The sequence below is a fragment of the Alexandromys fortis genome, unplaced genomic scaffold (assembly GCF_014885135.2).
Source record: "Alexandromys fortis isolate MF-2015 unplaced genomic scaffold, M_Fortis_MF-2015_v1.1 scaffold_54, whole genome shotgun sequence".
Taxonomy (NCBI): domain Eukaryota; kingdom Metazoa; phylum Chordata; class Mammalia; order Rodentia; family Cricetidae; genus Alexandromys; species Alexandromys fortis.
In genome coordinates this window covers 2802462-2822874 of record NW_026067958.1, presented here as the reverse complement: position 1 = coordinate 2822874, position 20413 = coordinate 2802462, and the positions used below count along the sequence as shown (strand labels likewise).

General features: G+C 43.5%; 1 protein-coding gene and 1 long non-coding RNA gene across 3 annotated transcripts in view; one reads left to right on the top strand and one right to left on the bottom strand.

The window, feature by feature from the left end:
• Positions 1-20413, top strand: part of Pip4k2a (phosphatidylinositol-5-phosphate 4-kinase type 2 alpha) — a 155118-nt gene that overhangs the window by 131263 nt on the left and 3442 nt on the right. For both annotated transcript variants that reach the window (XM_050152693.1, XM_050152694.1), the window contains 4 exons: positions 4064-4102; positions 15810-15923; positions 18324-18567; positions 20181-20284. In XM_050152693.1, coding sequence (XP_050008650.1) covers positions 4064-4102; positions 15810-15923; positions 18324-18567; positions 20181-20284 — 501 coding nt within the window. The remainder of the gene's footprint in view (positions 1-4063; positions 4103-15809; positions 15924-18323; positions 18568-20180; positions 20285-20413) is intronic.
• On the bottom strand, positions 6-14472 carry LOC126507855 (uncharacterized). The gene is made up of 3 exons (XR_007593652.1): positions 14138-14472; positions 11565-11676; positions 6-3209 (listed from the first exon to the last, which is right to left on the bottom strand). It is a non-coding gene; the product is annotated as an uncharacterized lncRNA (long non-coding RNA).

The window sequence follows — 20413 nt, the reverse complement described above, 5'->3', positions numbered from 1 at the left end:
GGCTTTGGTCATTTGCATTAAGTGGCTGAAGCATACCCGTCCATATTGTATATGTTGTAGTTAACTGTGTGAATGAAATAATTCAGATGCACCTAGAGTTTGTATCTCAGTTCATGCTGCTGCAGTCATGGCAGCCAATGCCATGTAGTGGTCTGTGTGCTGGGAATAGCTGAGTGGGCCAGACCGGGGCAGCAAGGTAGCCCAGCAGGCAAAAGCACTTGCCCCACAAACCTGATGACCTGAGTTCACGCCTCAGACTCCATGGTAGAAGGAAAGAATTGGTTCCCAAAAGTTGGCCTCTGAACTCTACCTGCACATGCCCAGAACACACACATTACAGTAAATAAATAAATAAAAACAACAGAACAAATCTTTAAAGATTTTATATATATATAGTATAATTTTTTCATTTTATATATATTGTGTATATATATAAACATATATACATATTACTATTATTATTACTTTAGGGAAATGATGAGCGCTGTGGGTAGAAATGAACAGGGAAGGCCACACTATTTTGTTAACAGTAAACAAGTATTCTATTGCTGAGCTATCGCCTCAGCCCTTTTTCTTCTTATTTTGAGAGAGGGTCTCACTCAGTTGCCCAAGCCAGCATTAAATTCACCCTGAAGTCAAAATAGGCCTTGACTAGTAATCCCGGCCTCGGCTTGTTGAGTGGCTGAGATCGCAGGCCTGTTCCCCCAGCTGGCAAGGCCTGCATTGCTAAGCAGGGTGTAAAGAAAGGTGTGCCCATGAGGGCACCAGTGGAGAGCGTGCCAGAAACGGGGGAAGATTCACGACAAAGGAGACAGGAGATCCCAGAGACTGGACATCTCAAAGACGGCAGAAAGATAGAAAAAATGTGGCTGCAGCGGCATGATCTGAGTTTTACAAGTTCAGACTCAGCCAACTGTAGTGTGATTGCATGGTGAAACAAAGAGAGGGTTGCGTTTCTAGTTTTTTTAAAAAAAGTTTTATTGATGTATCATGTGTGCAGTCTGTCTTACCTGTGCATTTGCAGTATAGTGACCAAGTTCAGCAGGAACCACAGAGACTTTATGGACCACAGAGCTAAATACCCTATGACCCCTGAAAAGGGTTTTTTTTTTTTTTTTTCTTGATCTGTGGTACTTGAGTATCGGGATTTTAATCTTTTTATTCTTAGAACTCATTCACATGCACAAAGAGGACCCTAAAAGGTTTGCCTTGTATAGGGTCTGTCTGTGGATGTCTGCAGTATTAGAAATGGATGCAGGGGCTGGAGAGGTGGCTCTTGTACTTGCTGCTCTTCCAGAGGGCTAGTTCCCAGCGTCCAGCAACTCATGACCACCTGTGACTTCACCTCCAGGGGAATCTAACACCCTCTTCTGGTCCCTGCAGGCTCTCCCACGCACCCTTACACATAAATTAAAAAAAGAAAATCTTTGCTTAAAAGAAATTTATGAGAATACTAAACATAAAATTATAAAATATTGAAATTTATATTAATATTTATTAATACCTTTTCATTCTTTAAGGTAGCTATTATGTATGTATTAATGGATTTTTATGAAAATAACTATTTTTTAAAAATGAAATATTAGTCAGACAAACATCATGATTTTTCTTTTCTTTTTTTGGGGGGGTTATTCAAGACAGGTTTTCTGTGTGTACCCCTGGCTGTCCTGGAACTCATCCTGTAGACCAGGCTGGCCTCAAACCCAGAGATCTACCTGCCTCTGTCTCTGTGGGGCTAGGATTAAAGGTGTGTGCCACTACCACCCAGCATATTTTATTTTAGTTAAATCTATTCTTTGGGTTTCATGTTGTACATGGTGCCTTCCATTCTCACTCAGCTTCCCTCCCGCCCCGTACTTCATATCTCTGCAGTGTCTGCACCAATGTGAGAGAGTGGGGAGGCCATAGCTGGTCCTGCTGTCAGTATAGTGTGCTGTTATTTGTTTGAGTATTGTTTGGTGGGAAAGAGTCTGAACTCACACAAATATATAGTTGGAAAAGAGAGATGAGGAGTTTTACGGATAATTGTAGACATCGTTTGATAATACACCAAAACTTAACAGTTAGTAATATCTCCAATCTTGTTACACTGAGGAATTTGTATCCTGTTAAGATCTGTTGTTGGGCTGGAGAGATGGCTCAGCGGTTAAGAGCATTGCCTGCTCTTCCAAAGGTCCTGAGTTCAATTCCCGGCAACCACATGGTGGCTCACAACCATCTGTAATGTGGTCTGGTGCCCTCTTCTGGCCTGCAGGCATACACACTGACAGACTATTGTATACATAATAAATAAATAAATAAATAAATAAATAAATAAATAAATAAATAAATAAATATTTAAAAAAAAGGAAAGATGTATAGCTTTAAAAAAAAAGATCTGTTGTTAGTTGCATGCACTGGTCCACGTGTGTGGTGTTTTAGTCGTACATGTCTCACTGAAGACATATTTGTTTCTTTTTTTAATTTATTTTATGTGCATTGGTGTGAAGGTGTCAGATCCTCTGGAACTGGAGTTATAGATACTTGTGGGTGCTGGAAATTGAACTCAGGTCCTCTGAAAAAGCAGCCAGGGCTCTCAACTGCTGAGCCATCTCTCCTGCCCTGACATAGTTGTTTCTTAATTAATATAGTATCCCAATGTCAGCATATCGAATGATGCAGTATCAAAAGTCATGTGACCATCTGCACCAGCCGCATTGAAAGTCTTTCACATGGGGAAACTGAGGACAAATACAGTTTCTCAGAAGTCTGGTTTTCATTTGATAGCATTTTAATCGCTGACCTCAAATGCTGTCAGTCATGTGGAATGACAGAACACAGCTCATCCGGACCCTTGCGGCCCATCCACTGTCGAGCAGGTGTTTTCCAGTTCATTTGTGGTTTTCTCAAATAGAAATGTGTTCTGGAAAAGAAGGTAACTGATTCATAACTGCTCCTTTCAGAAGAATGGCTCTGAGCAGCACCCATTGCTGAAACAGACATGCTGTATGCATTTAGAATCTGTTTTTCTTTCTGAAGCTAACCAACTTCTTTGCTCAAGTCAAATATGGGTTCCCTTCATGATTGGCCACTTTAATGGTTCAGGATGATAGCTGTGAATTCGACAGTGATCAAGTTCACGAATATCATAGCAGTTCAGGCATCTGGTGCTGGGGAAAAGGAATCTGTAACTGTGTGTCCTTCTCCAGCCACTTCAGTAAACACAGACTCTGTCATGGGCGAAACACAAAGAATTAAGTAAGGATTGCTGAATTCACATATTTAGGACTCTAATGTAAGAATCAACTTGTCTGTGTTCCTTGACTTTTCTTTTGAATTGAAACCTTCCACAAAAAGGCAAGTTTCTCTGCTTGAACTCTGCCTGCCCCCCAAACCTCCTGTGGACCTCAGAGGTAACGTCCCATCTCCCATCAGACATTTTGGCTAACACAGCTCTGAGAGGCTGCTTTTGAAACCTGGTGCAGCCGACTAGGTGCCCGGAGATCAAGGGCTGTGTTTTCTTCCACTTTTTACCCCTGTGCTCAGCCTAGGGCCTAGAACAAAAGAGACATCAGGAAGCCTGTGGCTTTGAAGGGAGTCAGAGCGCTCTCACGGAGGGTGTGCTGGGAGCTCAGTGGAACTGTCCTTCAGTCACTGCCCGGGGAGGGAACAGCACTGTGGTGCAGGGATGCTCCACATCTGGAGGTCAGGACACGGGCAAAGGGGCATTCCTTGTGCTTTTGTTGCCAACATCTTCCTTTTGAAGATAGTGAAACCAGCCGTGTCTAGCCACTGGTACGGTTCTGATCAGTGTTTAACCAGTGACTGCTCAAGTGGTGCCAGATTCTCTGGTTTCCAAGCAGGAAGGTCAGGACCAGAGAGAATGATGGGTCAGACAAAAATGATAGGAGTAGGGTTGGAAAAGAGTGAACAGTGGACAAGAACACTTGTAGGGGGAGCCACAGACCAGGTGAGGGCTGCTGGGACAAGGGGGACACACTGAGGGTGGACAGAGCTGGGTTTGTCTCATACTGGGTACTCCTCATGCAAGTCCATCCATTCTGACCATTTATTTGTATTTCAGGGCTCCACGGTGGCTAGAGAAGCTAGTGACAAAGAAAAGGTAAGCGCCATCACACCTCCTCCCTGTCCGGGAAGCACTGCGTATGGTCCTTCCCTTTCCCCTGCTGCTGCCAGCACAGCCAGCACCCCTGCAGCCTGGGGATGCATGCCTTCCGCACCTTCCTCGGTGACTACATGATGCTGTACCTACTAGTGAAGTGTGCAGTTGGCACAGACGGGTCACAGACAACCGGCCCTGCACAGACAGAGAGCTGCCTGTACTGTCAACTGAAATGGAAATTCCAACTCAGGGGTTGAGGAACTTGGGTCCCGAGGCCTCTTTACCCTAGCTCGCCATATGTGACCTTGACTGTGGTCTTTGCCTCTGTTCATTTTCTCGGCCATTACATATTGATTTCAAATTTCTTTTTGAATATACAGTGGTAAGATGAGGTCGGAGTTGGTTTTGATTTTTAATGTGAAGTATGAAAAGATTATAAAGGACTATATCTTCATATCTTCTGACTGATTATAAATCAAGTAACACTTGAATCTCATTTGCTTTCTTTTATAGAATTACAGACTTGAAGGGTCAGTCTCTAGGGGACATTATAAAGTAACTTTTCAGTTTTAAAAGTTAAAAATGTAATGTTTCAGTATTGGTAAATAAGATCCAGGCTGCGATAGGATTGATAAAGCAAAAAGGGAGTTGGTTAGATGCTAGTGAAACATTCCAAGTGACAGCCGTAAACGACCATGTGTGTTTATGCTTTGTAAGATACATTAGATGTTAACAGGAAACAGCTCGTCATGAACAACTAAGTTCATAGTTGCGACTATTTGCAGAGGTCTTCCTGAGAGATCTAAGTTTTAAGTCAGTTTGAAGATTGTAATTAGTTCAGATTGGTAGATGGAGACATAAAGAATTGGACCCAATTTTGTTAAAAGTCATTACTTGGAAGAGATGTGGATATTTAGGATTAAGTGGTTACATGTTGAAAAGATTTTTGAACAACTATAACAGATCGGAGCACAAATAAACAGAGAGGGATAGATAATTTAAATCTGTTGGGTTATGGCAGAAGTACAGGTCATTAGAGACATTTATTTAATGAAAGACTAGAAATAAGCTTTGGGCTGTTAAATTAAAAAAAAAAACTGCCATTCTAAGCAAAATAAGAAAAAATGGTTTCATATGTGATTCCATTTCAAAATTAAATACTTTTAAGTAAAGAAAAAAAAGAATTTGGAAATGGCTTCCTGCATGTAGATCTAAACTAGCCCAGATTAACGCATTGATTGACAGACTTGCCTGGATTCTTGAATATTCCTACAAACCAGCCTCAGAAGGGTCTTCTCTTTACTGTCTCTTTAAAGTTAGACTCAAGGATTTTAATTTTTTTCTTAATTTCTTTTAGAATATTATTTTGTTTCAATTTGAATTTTATGAATTTGCACATCTACTGTGCTGTGTTCATTCAGAAGTGTGTGCATGTGTGCACACAAGTGTGTGTGTGCACGAACATGTGTTTTCATGGTTACTGTCACAGCCTCAGGGACTGAAATAATGGGTCACTCAGTCACATCCTGCATGAAGGCTAAATATGGTGCTAAAACAATTTACCCAGGGTCCTTTTTTTTTTAAGTAATTAAGTAAATGGTCTGGTTTCAGACTAATTTTAGCAAAACAACCCATTTATATATTTGTATTTCCTCCACCTTCATGCATGATTTCACATGTTTGATTTGGTGCACAGACAGTCCTGGGCCCTGGGCCTCCTGCTGTGCAAACACTCTTGTCACTGAGGCTGACACTCTTGCCTTAAGGAAGGCACAGGGCTTTGCACTGTGTTGGAGGTTTGGGGATCTGACAGCTCCTCCCCGAAAGGTCAGAGGCTTCCTAGGGCTACCTTACCTATCCATGTATGTTTCAGATTCTAACTGGGAAGGGGAGGAGAAATCGTCTGCACATATGGGATGCAAAGGCCATCAAAATTGACAGCCACCCAGGAGAATGTGGTCCACTAGCTGGGAGCATACTGATGATCCAGAAACACTCAGTTGCAACCATTTAGTGGAGTGCATCGCCATAGCTGAACTCGGACACACTGGGCTTTTAGTTTTTTTTTTTTTTTTTATGTTTTCCTTTCCTTTCCTCCTCCTGGCCCCCTCCCCAGTTATTGGTTTTCCTTCTTTCCAGGATCAGTTAATAGTTTGGACTCTTCTCTAAAAGCATAGCCCTTTGGGGGGTTCCTGAGTAAAACCTTAAACACCTTCAGAACAATCTCTAGTACCTGTGGTTTGAAGTACGTGGGGAAGGCCAAGAATGCTTTATTTCCTATCTTTCAGCCTCTTAGACAGGAAAGCTCGTCACTGCCGCTGTAATTGCCGCGTGTTGCTGTCTTGTTCAGAGTGATTGCCGTTCTGCAGAGCGCCCTTACCCGACTCTCCACCGATACAGCTTCATTAGGGATCGCAGTTCTGCCCCTTCTCCGGGACCCGTTCACTGCAGCCATTATTTCATTTCCCATGCTGTTAACTTGTTGATGACAAGTTTTGAAACTGTCATTTTCAGTGTTTAGTGATATAGGTGCAGACAAATCCCATCCCTTGAATTTCTTCTTGACACACAATTAGTGTGATTCGCATTAACATAATAATGGGGATGGAACTGGAGGAGATAAAGTCCCCATATTCTAACAATAATGGGATGACTTTGTGGCAACAAGTATCAGAACATGCATGTACAGATGTCTAGAGGGTTTTTTTTTTTATGGGAACAGTTCTTTAAAAAAAAAATTGTCAAATTCTGACAGCTGCTATGACTTGTTTCATTCCCTAATTCTTTTCTTTTTAGTGGAAGGGCATCTTCCATTCATGACTCCAGCAGTTTCACCCGCTCTAAATGAGACAGAGAAATGCGAATCTCCCTGGTGGTCGATCTTTTCACAGCTGCGCTCCAATTCCAGTGTGACATCAAATTCCTAATTATAGCTGGGCGGACTGCTTTTTACAAATGACAGTCCCAGCACACTGCCAGCTAGCCGGCTCCACAGCAGGGACTCACTTCATCTCCAGGGGATTTGACCTGACTCTTTAAAAAGCCGCTGTTCTCCAGAGAGAGAGTCCCGGGGATTTACACAAATATGTATTTTACTCCTCATTCCACACAGGTCTCCAAACTCGGGTGAAGTGAATCCCGTGTGGTGGGAGTCAGAGGGTCAGAACAAGAAGATTCCTTTTAACACGCCACTTTTTCCCCTGGACCCATTGGAAAGAAAGCAGCTGCCCCGCAATTGGCATTTACAGAGCTGTATTGGCAATAATCGTCGTTGATAATGGGCCTCGGAAAGCCTCCTTGTTGATTCTTACGTATCACGAATTGCACTGGCGATTAAGAGGCTGCCGCTGGCTCTGACATTTTACCTACTACAATTAATTGTAGAATTAATCATCCATGCCCTCCCACCTAAAACTGCTTCTCCCAACCAGTTTTCAGCATTTCTTCTGAAGTCTTTAAATGGTCCCCCAATTACAACTAATACCTATCCTTATCTAGTCCTTGCACTTATAGGCAAGGATCGGAGGGTATCAGGCACTGAGCAGGGTACAAAAAGTGCAGCAGCGAGCCCTTCAGGAAATCTTTCTCCAGCATGCCTTTCCACTCTGGGCACCCTGTCGGCTCAGGGAGGTTATTGGGGACTCTCTGCTCTGCTCTGCTTTAAACACACTCTGTATTTCCTCTTCTCCCGGATGGAAGGGAATTGCCTTCCTTCTTAGGCGGCATGAAGAACACCCAAAGGGCAGAGCACACTTTCCCTTCAAAACAGAAGCACAAATTATTGTGTTTAATTGTTTTTCTGCAATACTGGCAGTCAAACCCAAGGCCTTCTGTATGCAAAGCAAGCACTGTGTCATTGAGTTCCTTCCCCTGCTACAGAACTTAAAAGATAATAGCAGGAACTTCAGTCCTGTGGACCAAAGATGTTTTATAAAATAAAAGGGAGTTTGGGACCAGCTGCATCGGAGAGTCAGGGATCTGAGTCCAGCTTTAAGACCAAGCAAGGAAATGCCAGTAATGGAATCTTCCTGGAGATTCCTCTAGGAATACTGGCCAACAGTAGACCACAGTTAAATGTCATCAAAATTACACTTGTTCTATGAAAAGCTTAGAGTGACTGATAACACTGATGAAAACACATTCCAAGACATATCAGCAAATGTGTAAGCAATGCCCCTGGGGAGACTTTGAGGAAACCCCGAGAGTATTCTGGGAAGTGGAGCTGTTTTGCTTGTGTCCTGGAGATACTGGAGATGGAACCCAGGAGTCTTTTGTGTGCTAGGCAAGTACCCTGTGACTAAGCTGCAGCCCTTGCTTACAAGTAGGGGTTTCCAACTTTTAATTTACTTGTAATTTTTCCTGACTGGTAAGCCTGGCATATGAAAAACTGATGAGCTCATGCATTGAGTCTCATGAGCATCTTCCAGATTTGGCACACACGGCAGCATTGAAATTGCTCAGCAGTTTTGACATGAAGTGCTGGGTACTCAGCCAAGCATCGGAAACGCACAGAGCTCTGCAATTAGAAGTTGGAAGCCCTGTAAGCCAGCTTACTTCCAGCAAAGTTAGGGAAGAGAGAACATGTCTAACATGTAGTATGAGCTCTGAATTTAGGCCAGCCTGCTACAGATGTGCAGATCTTACAATAGATGTAAAGTTTACTATGTTCATATTAAGGCAGAATCAAGAGGACTTAAGAAACTTCCTTTTAAGTTTTCAGTCTATGAGAGTTCTCACATTGTCACCAATACTAAATATTCATGACACAGAATTAGAACAAACCTATTTTTTAATAAATATTATTCTTGGCCGGGTGCTGGTGGCGCACGTCTTTAATCCCAGCACTCAGGAGGCAGAGGCAGGCGGATCTTTGTGAGTTCGAGGCCAGCCTGGTCTACAAGAGCTAGTTCCAGGAGAGGCTCCAAAGCTATAGAGAAACCCTGTCTCGAAAAGCCAAAATAAATAAATAAAATAATTATTAATATTATTCTTTTCCTTTTAATTTTTATTTTTAATTATGTGTGTGGGGGTGGTTCTGTGCACATGAACCTGCAGAGGTCAAAGGTCTTGAGTTTCCCTAGAACCGGAATTGCAGGCAGATATGAGCCACCTGAGTGAAGGCTGGGATTTGAACTCAGGTCCTCTGGAAGAATGACACATGCTCTTTACCACTGAGTCAACTTTTCAGCCCCTGGAACAAACCTATTTTGAGGTCCTATTTTGTAGATCTTAGAGACCATTGTTTAACAGCCACATTGTTATTTATGGAAGAAGATCAAACCATCACCTTTTACATAGCTGCTTAATATTCATTAAAATGTGAATTCTTTTTTCTTGGTTGGTTGGTTGGTTGTGTTTTTTTGGGGGGGGGTGTTGTTTTGTTTTTGGTGGTTTGTTTTATTTCGATTTGATCTTTTCTTGAATCCTGGAGGTTCCAGACAGGATTTCTCTGTGTAGCTCTGGCTGTCCTGAAACTCACTTTGTAGACCAGGCTGGCCTCAAACTGCATCTGCCTCCCAAGTAGGGGGATTAAAGGTGTGCACCCACTACACGTGGCTATAAAAGTATTCTTAAGTAATAACTTCTTTTTACATTATCTTAAGATAGAGAAAATAGCCCCTAGCTAGAGTTTAACAGTTCTAAATAGCAATATGACACTTAAACTTACCAATGGTTTGCTTTTAATTACAACACAGTTTCATGGGTGTGCTGAGTATATTTCTTTCCACAGTCTACATATAAACAGATTCCAATCTGAACTGTCCTATCCAGACACTGCTGACAGAGTGGCCATTCTCCTTCCCTCCCCCCCCCCCCCCCCCCCCCCCCCCCCCCCCCGCTGTGGATGTTAAAAGTTAATAAGGGTCTTGTAGGCTGCTTCCCTACCTAGGTGCTTAGGTCAACATCTGCCTCTGTGGATGAGGGAGGTCATTACATGTCATGTTGTGGGAAAGCACCTGTTACCTTGGCCTCTTCTCAGTGAGCTTCACCCACATTCACTAATTTGCCTTTTCATGTATCGAATTTGTGGCTTAGCTGTTTGGGGAGGCGGAACTGATTTTATTATAAATCCCTAGCATCTCTTGTTACCCAAAATTGATACCATACATGTGATGTTATTTCATCAACTGGTTTTATCCTGCCTCCAGTGCGAGGATCGCCTACATTCTCTCCCTTCCAGGAACATTCTGGGGAATTTTCTACCTTGTAGACTGATTTTTCTTTTTTCTTTTTAGGATAAGCATAGAATTTTATTCTGTTGCATAAGTTTATTTTCATTTAGGTGAGCTTGGAATAACAAGTAAATTAGGAACATAAGAAGTCACAAGTACAACAGTGACTACATGTTTTTTTTTTTTTTAATTGTTTGACTTAAAGTGTCCCGGGAATAGCCATCAAAGACACACCAAGTAGCCATCTTTGACATTGAGGCTTACAGTGAAAAACACATTTAAGTAGGTTACTAAGTGAGCACATCAAACAAAAATTCATTTCATTCTAAATACAAGTCCTTTAATCGCAACGTACGATGATACATCTAATCCTCTGCATTAAAACCTTCTGGTACCAAATCCTGTTTACATTAAACACTCAAGTGTGACCAAGGTCCTCGTCTTCCGAGTAAGGTTTGTGTGCAGACTGAAACAAAAGCAGGCTCTGTGTTATGTGATTGTGGGCTCTGTGCATTTAAATCTTAAGAAACATGCATTTCCCACTTTCCTATTGCTAACACCATTTATAGTACAGTTGGAAAATACAGAATGAAAATAAAACCCAATGTTTTAGTTTGAATTCTGTATGTTTTAGAGTTATAGTTGCGACTGTAGACACAAATTTAATTTCTTGTAGTATTTTTTAAATTATCATCTGAAAGATAACATAATTTTTTAATTGAGTACAAAAGCCTATATATAACTTCTCATCTTGTAAGCCTTAAAATGGACTGCATTAAACTCTGCACAAGTAGCAGTAGTTGTGCATATACATACATGTGTATATGTGTTAGTGAATCCTCACTAGAAAAAATTACTTTCCCTAAATTTTTTATGTTGGTTAAAAAAATTGGTAAAAATATTATATTGGTAAAAAAAGATTTTCTTTACATTTTTGGTTTTACATTCCGAGATTCTGTAAAAAGTCATAATTTTACATTTTAAGAATAAAGGGTAAGTAATACGAAACAGATTTTCAGGGCCTTGCTCTTTGCCTCGTGTCTACCTGGCTCCCCAGGAAGCGTCTGAAGCCTCCCACCTCCTTCCCCTGAGGTTGCCACGTCCCCAGGTGTCCGTCTCACTTCCATCTTTGTCTCCTAAGCCATCCACAGAGGCTTGTGGTCACATCTAAAATTGAGTGTGCTGTTCTGAACATTTTAAAGTCTCAAATGTCAGGCTAAATCTGCTCCTAAAGGATCCTTTATCTCTTTTATTAAGCCAGGGGGGATAAAAATTAATTAAAAACTTACCTCCATGCTGAATGTGGTGCAGACTCTCCTGCCGTCTTCGTTTGTCTCTTAGATCAGTGTTGCAGCATAGTTTGCTCCTCGCTGGAGGACTGCTGAGAGAGCTTAGTGTAGGCTGTAGAAGAAGCCAAAAGCTTTCAGTTTCTGCAGATGTCGTCCTCCCATGGCTCATCGCAAGGTCAGTGTTCCCAGGGAGTTCACTACCTCCTACGAATCAATTTATAACTCCCTTCTACTTTGTTCGTATTTTCTGGCCACTACACATGGACTTTTGCTTTAGGTCAGCAAAATAGCAATCACTAAATCACACACTATGATGAGACATTCACCAAGAGAATCCAAACCATAGAAGAGTAACATGAGGGGGGAAAAATTCCTGTCTTTGGCCGTATGTATAAAAGCATTACATTTTAGTCCATAGGTTTAATAAATATTACATAAATTTAAATAAGTATTCCAAGAAGTAACTTAGCTAATTTTTATTATGCGGCCACATTCTATTCTTGAGTTTCTAGTTTTTGGTTTTTGTTTTTTTGCTTCTTTAAGATTACTAGTCAGGGTTTTCTGCCGGGTAACCTGCTGCAGAGCTCGGGTTTTCTAGCCGGGGAGACAAGCATGTGTGACTGGAGCCGCTGAGGCAGGGCGCTGAGAGCCACTGCAGGTGTCACCATGTGCCCTGGACAACAGCCCTTGCATACACTGAGTTTGCCAGCCCTGCTGACAGTTCTTCAGCATAAAGGCTGCATTGCAAACCCACGTGCGATATGTGACTAGCGAGGAAAAACTGAAATCATATTATTGACAGCCTAAGTTTTACCTTATCTTTTACGATCCTGGAAGGAAGAAAGGGGCCGAGAGAAAACACACTCTGAGTTCCTGTGGGCAAGCACCGTATGTTGCCTTCCAGTTCACACACCAACCCTATCACGTAGCTATGATTGACTTCCTTACTCAGCCGAGGAAGCAGTTTGAGGCTGACCAAGCAGCTGGTCCGGGTCATGGCTAGTGAGGCAATGCTTGATGTGACATCGTGTAGAAAAGAAAGGATAGCTTTGCTCGGGACTTCTCAGTCACAGCTTTGTCTAAAGAAGCCATGCCCGCAGACATGACAAGCCAATCGCAGGAGCCATGTGTGGCACACACTGCTCCGCCCCTTCAAAGTGTGCGACGCGTGCAATCCTCATGACAACCCTCTACTTGTTGCTACTTAAAGATGAGAACCAAGTCACAGAAGGAGTGACGTGCTGAAAGACACACAGCTAATATTTAGACAGCTGAGGTCACCCTAACAGCCAGCCTGGGTCCAGCCGTATCTAGAACCACAGGCTTTGGTCTGTATCCCCTGGACAGAAGTGGGGGTGCAGAGTCAGCCCATAGCTGGGCATTTTCCAATTCTAGCATGCAAGTGAAGGACTGGTCACGTGCTCACTTATTTTATCCAAATGCCAGATACAGACACTGGAGTGGTCGATGGTGGGGAGGAGGGTCCCTCTGGGTATGTCATTAGCTGTGCTGATGTGTTTGTCCATCACACTTGTGATGATCCCACACCTTGAATCCAGCCTTATCTTGCCTGCACTGAGGGGTCTGGATTTGGGTGTGTTACTAAGCACTGTACTAGGGAGAGCATCTAGGAAAGGGGCATTTGCCCACCAGTATTGAACTCCTCTCCCCCGGCTGCCCTGCTGAGGCCCTGCCTTTGCCTCTTGATCCTTTCAGTAAGCCCTTAAGTTGTTTAACCAATCTGGTCACCCTTTGCTGAACTTGATCCAGTCTAAATAATTCACATCCTTAGTGCCTGTGAAATTCACAAGCAAGTTTAGTAATATAGTACAGGGTACCCAGAGTTTTATGAGGTAGGATTAGACTTTCCCCTCTCACATGGGGGAATTCCCCTGGGGTGAGCCTGAAATGGCATTCATCTTCATAAATGTGACTTGTCTTCCAAACACAGCTCCAGGGTGTAATCTACTCGGTCATCTGTGGCATATCATCTCAGTCCTCAAACGCCTTGAATTCCCAAAAAAACAAAAACATCTTTCTCCAGTAATTTCTTACATATATAAATGGGTTATAGAATCAAAGTGGATGCCTAAATCCCTAACACTCTCCAGCTCCCACCCTATAACCCCAAAGCATAACTGCACAAAGACGTTCAAAATGTCTACCTGGAGATTCTCAGTCCCGGACTCCTGGGCTTTATGGGGAGGTCTGACTGCTTCTCGGGGCCCTGATTTTTTTTTTTTAACATCAGAATCGGGTGTTTCCTCTTACTGCTTTCAGAGTGAAGTTTGCTAAAACTTTAGGGTTTATGTTTCATTCACCTCAAAACACTGGGGAGCTGGGATGATATCGCAGTGGATAAAGTGCCGTGCTGTTGAAATAGGAGCGGCGGCAGGGCTGTGTCCCCGGCACCCGGCCGCCCGCATGGCTAGCTTATGCCCGAAATAATTACACGGAAACTGTATTCTTTCAAACACTGCCTGGCCTGGCTAGTTTTAGTTTTTTATTGGCTAGCTCTTACATATTGTTCTAACCCATTTCTAATATTCTTTGTAGCCCACGAGCTGGCTTACCAGGGAGGATCTGTCTGGCGTGGGAGCATCATGGCGACTCCTCAACTAAGCTTCTTTCTCCCAGAATTCTCTTCTGTCTACTCCGCCTACCTAATTTTCTGTCCTATGAGGGCCGAAGCAGTTTCTTTATTATAATTAACCAATGTCCTTCCCCCATCACCGTGCAAGCATGGGAATCTGAGTTCAAATCCCTCATGCCCATGTAGAAGCCAGGCACAGCGGTGTGCTTCTGTAGCCTCAGCACTGTGGGGGAGATGGGGGGGGTGGAGACAGGAGAGCCTGTACAGTCATGCATATGTACACATGCACTTTCTTCTCTCTCTCTCTCTCTCTCTCTCTCTCTCTCTCTCTCTCTCTCTCTCTCCCTCTCCCTCTCCCTCTCCTCTCCTCTCCTCTCTCCCTCTCTCTCCCTTCTCTCTCCTCTCCTCTCTCTTCTCTCTCTCCCTCTCTCTCTTCTCTCTCTCTCTTCCCTCTCTTCTCTCTCTCTCTTTCTCTTCCCCCCCCTTATGTTTACAGTTCTAAATCCAGTACAAGTAACATCCCTGACTGACAGTAACTCAGGAATTGCCTATGGAATAGAACCCTTGAATTTCTAAAACTTGCCAAACCTTCTTTGTAAAGAGAATGATGATGATGATTTCAGTCACAATATACCCAAAATGCTCTCTTCTCAAAGTGAAGCAAAATAAGCAAAGCTAGTAATTTAGAAATGCGTGGTACAGTATACATTTGCATCCATACTGGACGATGTATGTCTGCATACCTTTGTGCTCTTTATAAAATGAAAGGGAGATGTGTACCATTCAGACATTTGAAGGGCGAGAAATGTCTGAAAAAGGACCATTTGGGGATCAGTATTAGACCAAAGGGGGCAGTGTATTATATTGGATTCCTTGCAGCTGAAAGAAATAAGCTATGGTTAACAGAAAGGAATCGGGGTGGATGAGGTGGTTTGGCCTTTGAACTTTCCCAGAGTGCAGATTGCACCAAATACAATCCACATAATCTTAAAACTAGATGCCTGAGTTCTGTGTGCCTGGGCACAGGCTGATGCTTTTTCTCTGCTGTAACATGCACTGTGAGTTTCTCCAGCCCTCTTGCATTGGGGAACAGAAGTGCAATTACCCGCCTGCTCGTTCTCTTGGTTACTTGTAAAGGGTAAAATTTCCCAGCTTAATCCACTGTCTGGTACAAGATTATTTCTTTGGAGTTGCCCAGTGGAAATTCCCCTCCTGACTGTGGTGGAGAGCAACTGCCGAGCCTCGGGTTGCATGCACACAGCTCATGGTTGGGACTCTGTGAGACAAGAAGGCACTCTGTAGTCAGCATTCCGTTTAGGCTGCCCAAGAGTGTCGGAGGGTAGTGTCGGGTTGTACGATATGTATGTTAACTACTTGGGGAGTTTCTTGTAAGAAAGTGAGCCAAAGGAAGCCATCAGGTTCATTCCTATGGATCATGAAGTGTCACTGATGGGGAGCGTGCCAGCCCCTGACCCCCAGTAGGAATTTTCCAGTGGTTCACAGCACACTGGCTCCCCTGATGCTGTCAAGCAACCTTACACTTCATTGCCCCTGCCTCGGTGGGTGAAACAAACTTCAGTGTCCAGGTTGGAGACAACACATGGCTTCTAGGCTTTAGTCAAGCTCTTCCCTCTTCTTCTCATTTGTTCTAGGCCAAAGAGCTTCCAACTTTAAAGGATAATGACTTCATCAATGAGGGCCAAAAGATTTATATTGATGACAGCAACAAAAAGATATTCCTGGAAAAACTGAAAAAGGATGTCGAGGTAAGAAAAACTGGTGAGAAGGAGATGCCACTGGGTCACGCTCGACTCTCCTGGCTATTTAGTTCATCTTTTCAAATCTATAGTGAAGGCAGAAATGTATATATTCTACATTAGCTGTGACTCACATATAACTCAAATATAAATAGATAGACCCCATGTTACAGGATCTGGTTTTATGGTGAAGTGTGTCAAGTCAGGATGACCAAAACCAGAGAGCCCTGCTGTCCCCGGCCTTTGGTAGTGAAGATGTCCTACCAACAGCAGCCAGTATGGGAAGGGCAGGAATGCTGGCTTCACTCTAAAACCAGAGCATGTCAGACAGGAACACTGGTGACTCAGAGTCTGTCACACTTCCCTCTGAATTATATCTCCATGTTGGTATATACAGCCTCACCTCTGTTCACTGTCTCCACCAGCTGTGTGGACACCATGAGGCCAAAGAACCAGCCTTGCAATGCCAAGGACTCAGCATGGAGCTGTTTGGGTCCATGGTCCTCAGTGAGGGTGGCAAGAAATAGGACTCATTGTTCCAGTGAGGTTTTAGCCTATTATAAAAGAGATTTGTTCTTAATACTGTTTTTTTTTAAAGAATTAAAACATCTTTTTATCATTTTGTTTATCTTTCCTGTTTGGCTTCCTTATTTCCTTCTTTTAGAAGTAAATTCAGGGAGGGGGAGTTATTGTCTTGTAATTTGTCAAGACAGTACAATGATAATTTTAAAGCAGACAGTTACTCACTAGGTTTCTCTTGCCTGTTACTTCTGTTCATGCATGTGCCCCTTTTTTCTTTTTACTTTGAAATACTGTTCCCTGCATACTGAGATCTGCTACTTAGACAATACTTGGAGAAAGGTTTTGTGGAAAGATTTTCTTTCTCATGTCTTTAAGCAAAAACAATTTGAATGACTAAAGCCGCCAAAGAATGAATTTGATTCCCCACGAAGGCTGAGCAGTGGCTGAGTTTGCCTCTTAATCTTCTGTTTTCACAAGATTCCCCATGAAGGCTGACCAGGCCTATTCTCGGTTACCTGTAGGCCATTAACTACACCTTTTTCTGTTGTTTAACCACCATGGTATATGTACATAGATGACTCCATGGTATATGTACGTAGATGGCTCCATGGTATATTTACGTAGATGACTCCATAGTATATGTATGTAGATGACTCCATGGTATATGTACATAGATGACTCCATGGTATGTGTACGTAGATGACTCCATGGTATATGTACATAGATGACTCCATGCTATATGTCTGCCTGTGATTTCTCGTTGGGACTCTACCCACAAGTTTTGGTTTTAATGCCCCCCTCATTCTACTGAACCACCAAAGTGATTTGCAATAGTTAGTGAGAGACGAGAGCCAGCGAGTCAGGAGCCTTTCCCACATGTGTCTCTTCTTGACTCATACCTGTCTTCCCACTTAAATTATATAGACACGTTCGTTTCATTTTGATCCAGAACCTCCTGACCTGCCATGTCACAGGCGTGCCCTTTGTGTGTGGAAGCACACTTCCTCCATCACGCAAGAGTGATGGCACATTCTCAAGGAGCTGTGGCCCTCCGCCTCTTGCTGCTGCACTCTGCAGGGCCAGCCAGCAGATGGGCTGCTCGGGCTGCTTTCAGCGCAGCCGTCCACACTTCAGTGGATCAATTGGAACGTTGCACGTCATGTATCTGTGTGCATCCAATTAATTAGGAAAATGAAAGGGAGAAGAACGAACATGGAAAGTCGGGGAGTTTGACAGGCGGGAGGGGCCAGACTTACAGCTGGGCCTTGCCTCACCAGACACCATAGCCTTGTCTGGAAAAGGGGGGCAGTACCCCTGGGACCGCATGGGAAGCAGAGCACCTTAGCATTGTCATCAGACAGACCTGGAGTGGGCACAGAGGGAGCGTGGCGCTTACCTGAGCACTCACTGGTTGATAGGGACATACGGGTTTTCCTTACTGGTGGCAGACAGCATGTTAATTACCCACTAGGAGTGTGCTCAATTCCAAGTGCTTTCCAGAAGGCTCCTGGGAGCTCTGCTGGAACCCACCTGGGGACTGCCTGCTTCTCCCCATTAGCCAGTCTTCATTGTTGAGATGAGCCTCCCTACCACCGCTCCCAGGGCTCTTCCCTGGCATCTACTTATGCTCTGAGGAGCACCTCCACTTCTACATAATAGCTGCCCGCCTCAGAAGCCAGCTTGGCATTTAGGGGTGAGGTCCAATAACCCTAGGTGCCTAAGGTGTTGAAACCACATGAAGGAGGCTCCCGGGTCCCCATTAGCATTCTTTCTGCACGCTCCCTTGCAGCCTCCTCCAATGTGTGTTCTTCTGATCCTAAATTCTCCTAAATTCTTTGAATTTTAGCAGTTGTTAAGTTGGAACTGACCTCTCCCCTTCCCTTCCAGTTCCTTGCACAGTTAAAACTCATGGACTACAGCCTCCTGGTGGGAATCCATGATGTGGAGCGAGCAGAGCAAGAAGAAGTGGAGGATGAGGAGAACGAAGGTGAAGAGGAGGGAGAGAGTGATGGCACCCACCCAATCGGGACTCCGCCCGACAGCCCTGGGAATACACTCAACAGCTCACCACCTTTGGCTCCTGGCGAGTTTGATCCGAACATTGATGTTTATGGGATTAAATGCCATGAAAGTAAGCTCAGTGCTGTTGACTCTTCTGCCTAGAAAGTGGTCTCAGTAATTCTGACCCTAGTTACAAGGGTGCTGGTGCAGGGCTTCGTCTACTGAGTCAGATGTGTTGACAGCAGACAGTCCTAAGTGTTTAAAGGGAGCAGTGTTTCCTCATGTTAAAGGATGGAAGAAAACTACAAACCATTTTTGTTGTTGTTTTGTTTTGTTTTGTTCTTCAGACAGGGTTTCTCTGTGTAGCCCTGGCTGTCCTGGATCTCATTCTGTAAACCAATCTGGTTCGAACTTGCAGAGATCCTCCTGCCTCTGCCTCCTGAGTGTTGAGATCATGTGTCGTCACCACCACCACCTGACCTACCATTTTTTTATACACACACATACACGTGTGTAAATAATGGATATGACAGATCCGTCTAATGTATTCTGACAGATGTATACAGCAATGTAGTCCAGTGTGTTTGCAGATCACAACCTCAATGTTGTATCTCAACGTCAAAAGGCTAGATACCCCAGATTACATAAGCAATATTTTAAATTTTTTTTCCTTGCCAGGCTCAGTGGCAAAGGCCAATAACCTCATCTGTCCTGGAGGCTGAGACAGAAAGATCACAAGTTTAAAACCTGCCTGAGCAATTTAACAAGAGCCTGTCTCAAAATGAAAGCTGGTCTGTGGCTGTAGCTCATTGGTAAAGCCCTTGTCTGGCATGTGTGAGGTCCTGGGTTCAAGCCCAGGACAGAGACTAGAAAATCCAACTTGGCGCTCTTTTAACTAGATCCAGTATGCCCACTGTGCCCATCAGGTGACCTCATGGGAGAGCTGAGTTAGCATTGCATAGCCTGCATTTTCAGGGAGGTAGAGGCGGGCCCTGACAATACAACCCAAGGAGAGTCGCTGTCCCTTCTTCTGTCCCTATGCTGGCATCTGTGACCCTCCTCACAGCCACACTTGTCTCAGTCCTCAGGCTCTATCTAGGTGTTTGCTTGTTTGCTTCCTGCCTTAGCTGCATGGGCATCACGAAAACTATTTTACTGATATAGTTTAAAAAAAACTGCTTATTTAAATAATAAAATAGTCAATTTGTTCCACCACACATCCCTTTTTTTTTTTTTTAACTTGGCATATCAGCCAAGCCAGTTTAGGTTGTATTTTGCTATGTTTTTAATTTTACCCACCAAAATCATTCCTTAAACATAAGAAAATTAGATATAATTGAATATACATTTCTTACTCTTTATAATTGAAACAATATATTTTTGAAACTATGTAGAAAGTAGATAATAGAGGCATAAAATCCTTTATTCCGTTCTGATACTCTAGCCAAGGGGAAGTATGTACAGTGTTGGTGGTAGACAGGGATTAATAAGCATAATTAATCCTACTCGTTTTGCAGAAAGTTCTAACAATGCATTTTTCTGTACACAAACTACACTGTCATGAAAGAAATGCAGATTAGGAAACAAAATCACAGCCCAGATAGCAGCCTTCGCGCGCTGTTCTGACTTCCAGGTGCTCTTGTTTTGGTGTGGGGAGCCAAGTGGGATGTGGTTTCCCCTCCCTGAGCAGCTCGTCCGCTTGTCCTCACATGTCCCACAGCCTCTGCTCCCCTCCCTTTCCAGACTCGCCCAGGAAAGAGATCTACTTCATGGCCATTATTGACATTCTTACTCATTACGATGCGAAAAAGAAAGCTGCCCACGCTGCAAAAACTGTTAAACATGGCGTAAGTACTGGCTCCCTCCCCCACCCTGCCCCCCACAGGTCCCTGGTACTGTCTGTAGCCTGTAAACACGTCCCTGTCATTCTGCCTAGCTGTTCTCAGTTCTGGAATGATGATTGTCTGGGGTAAGGC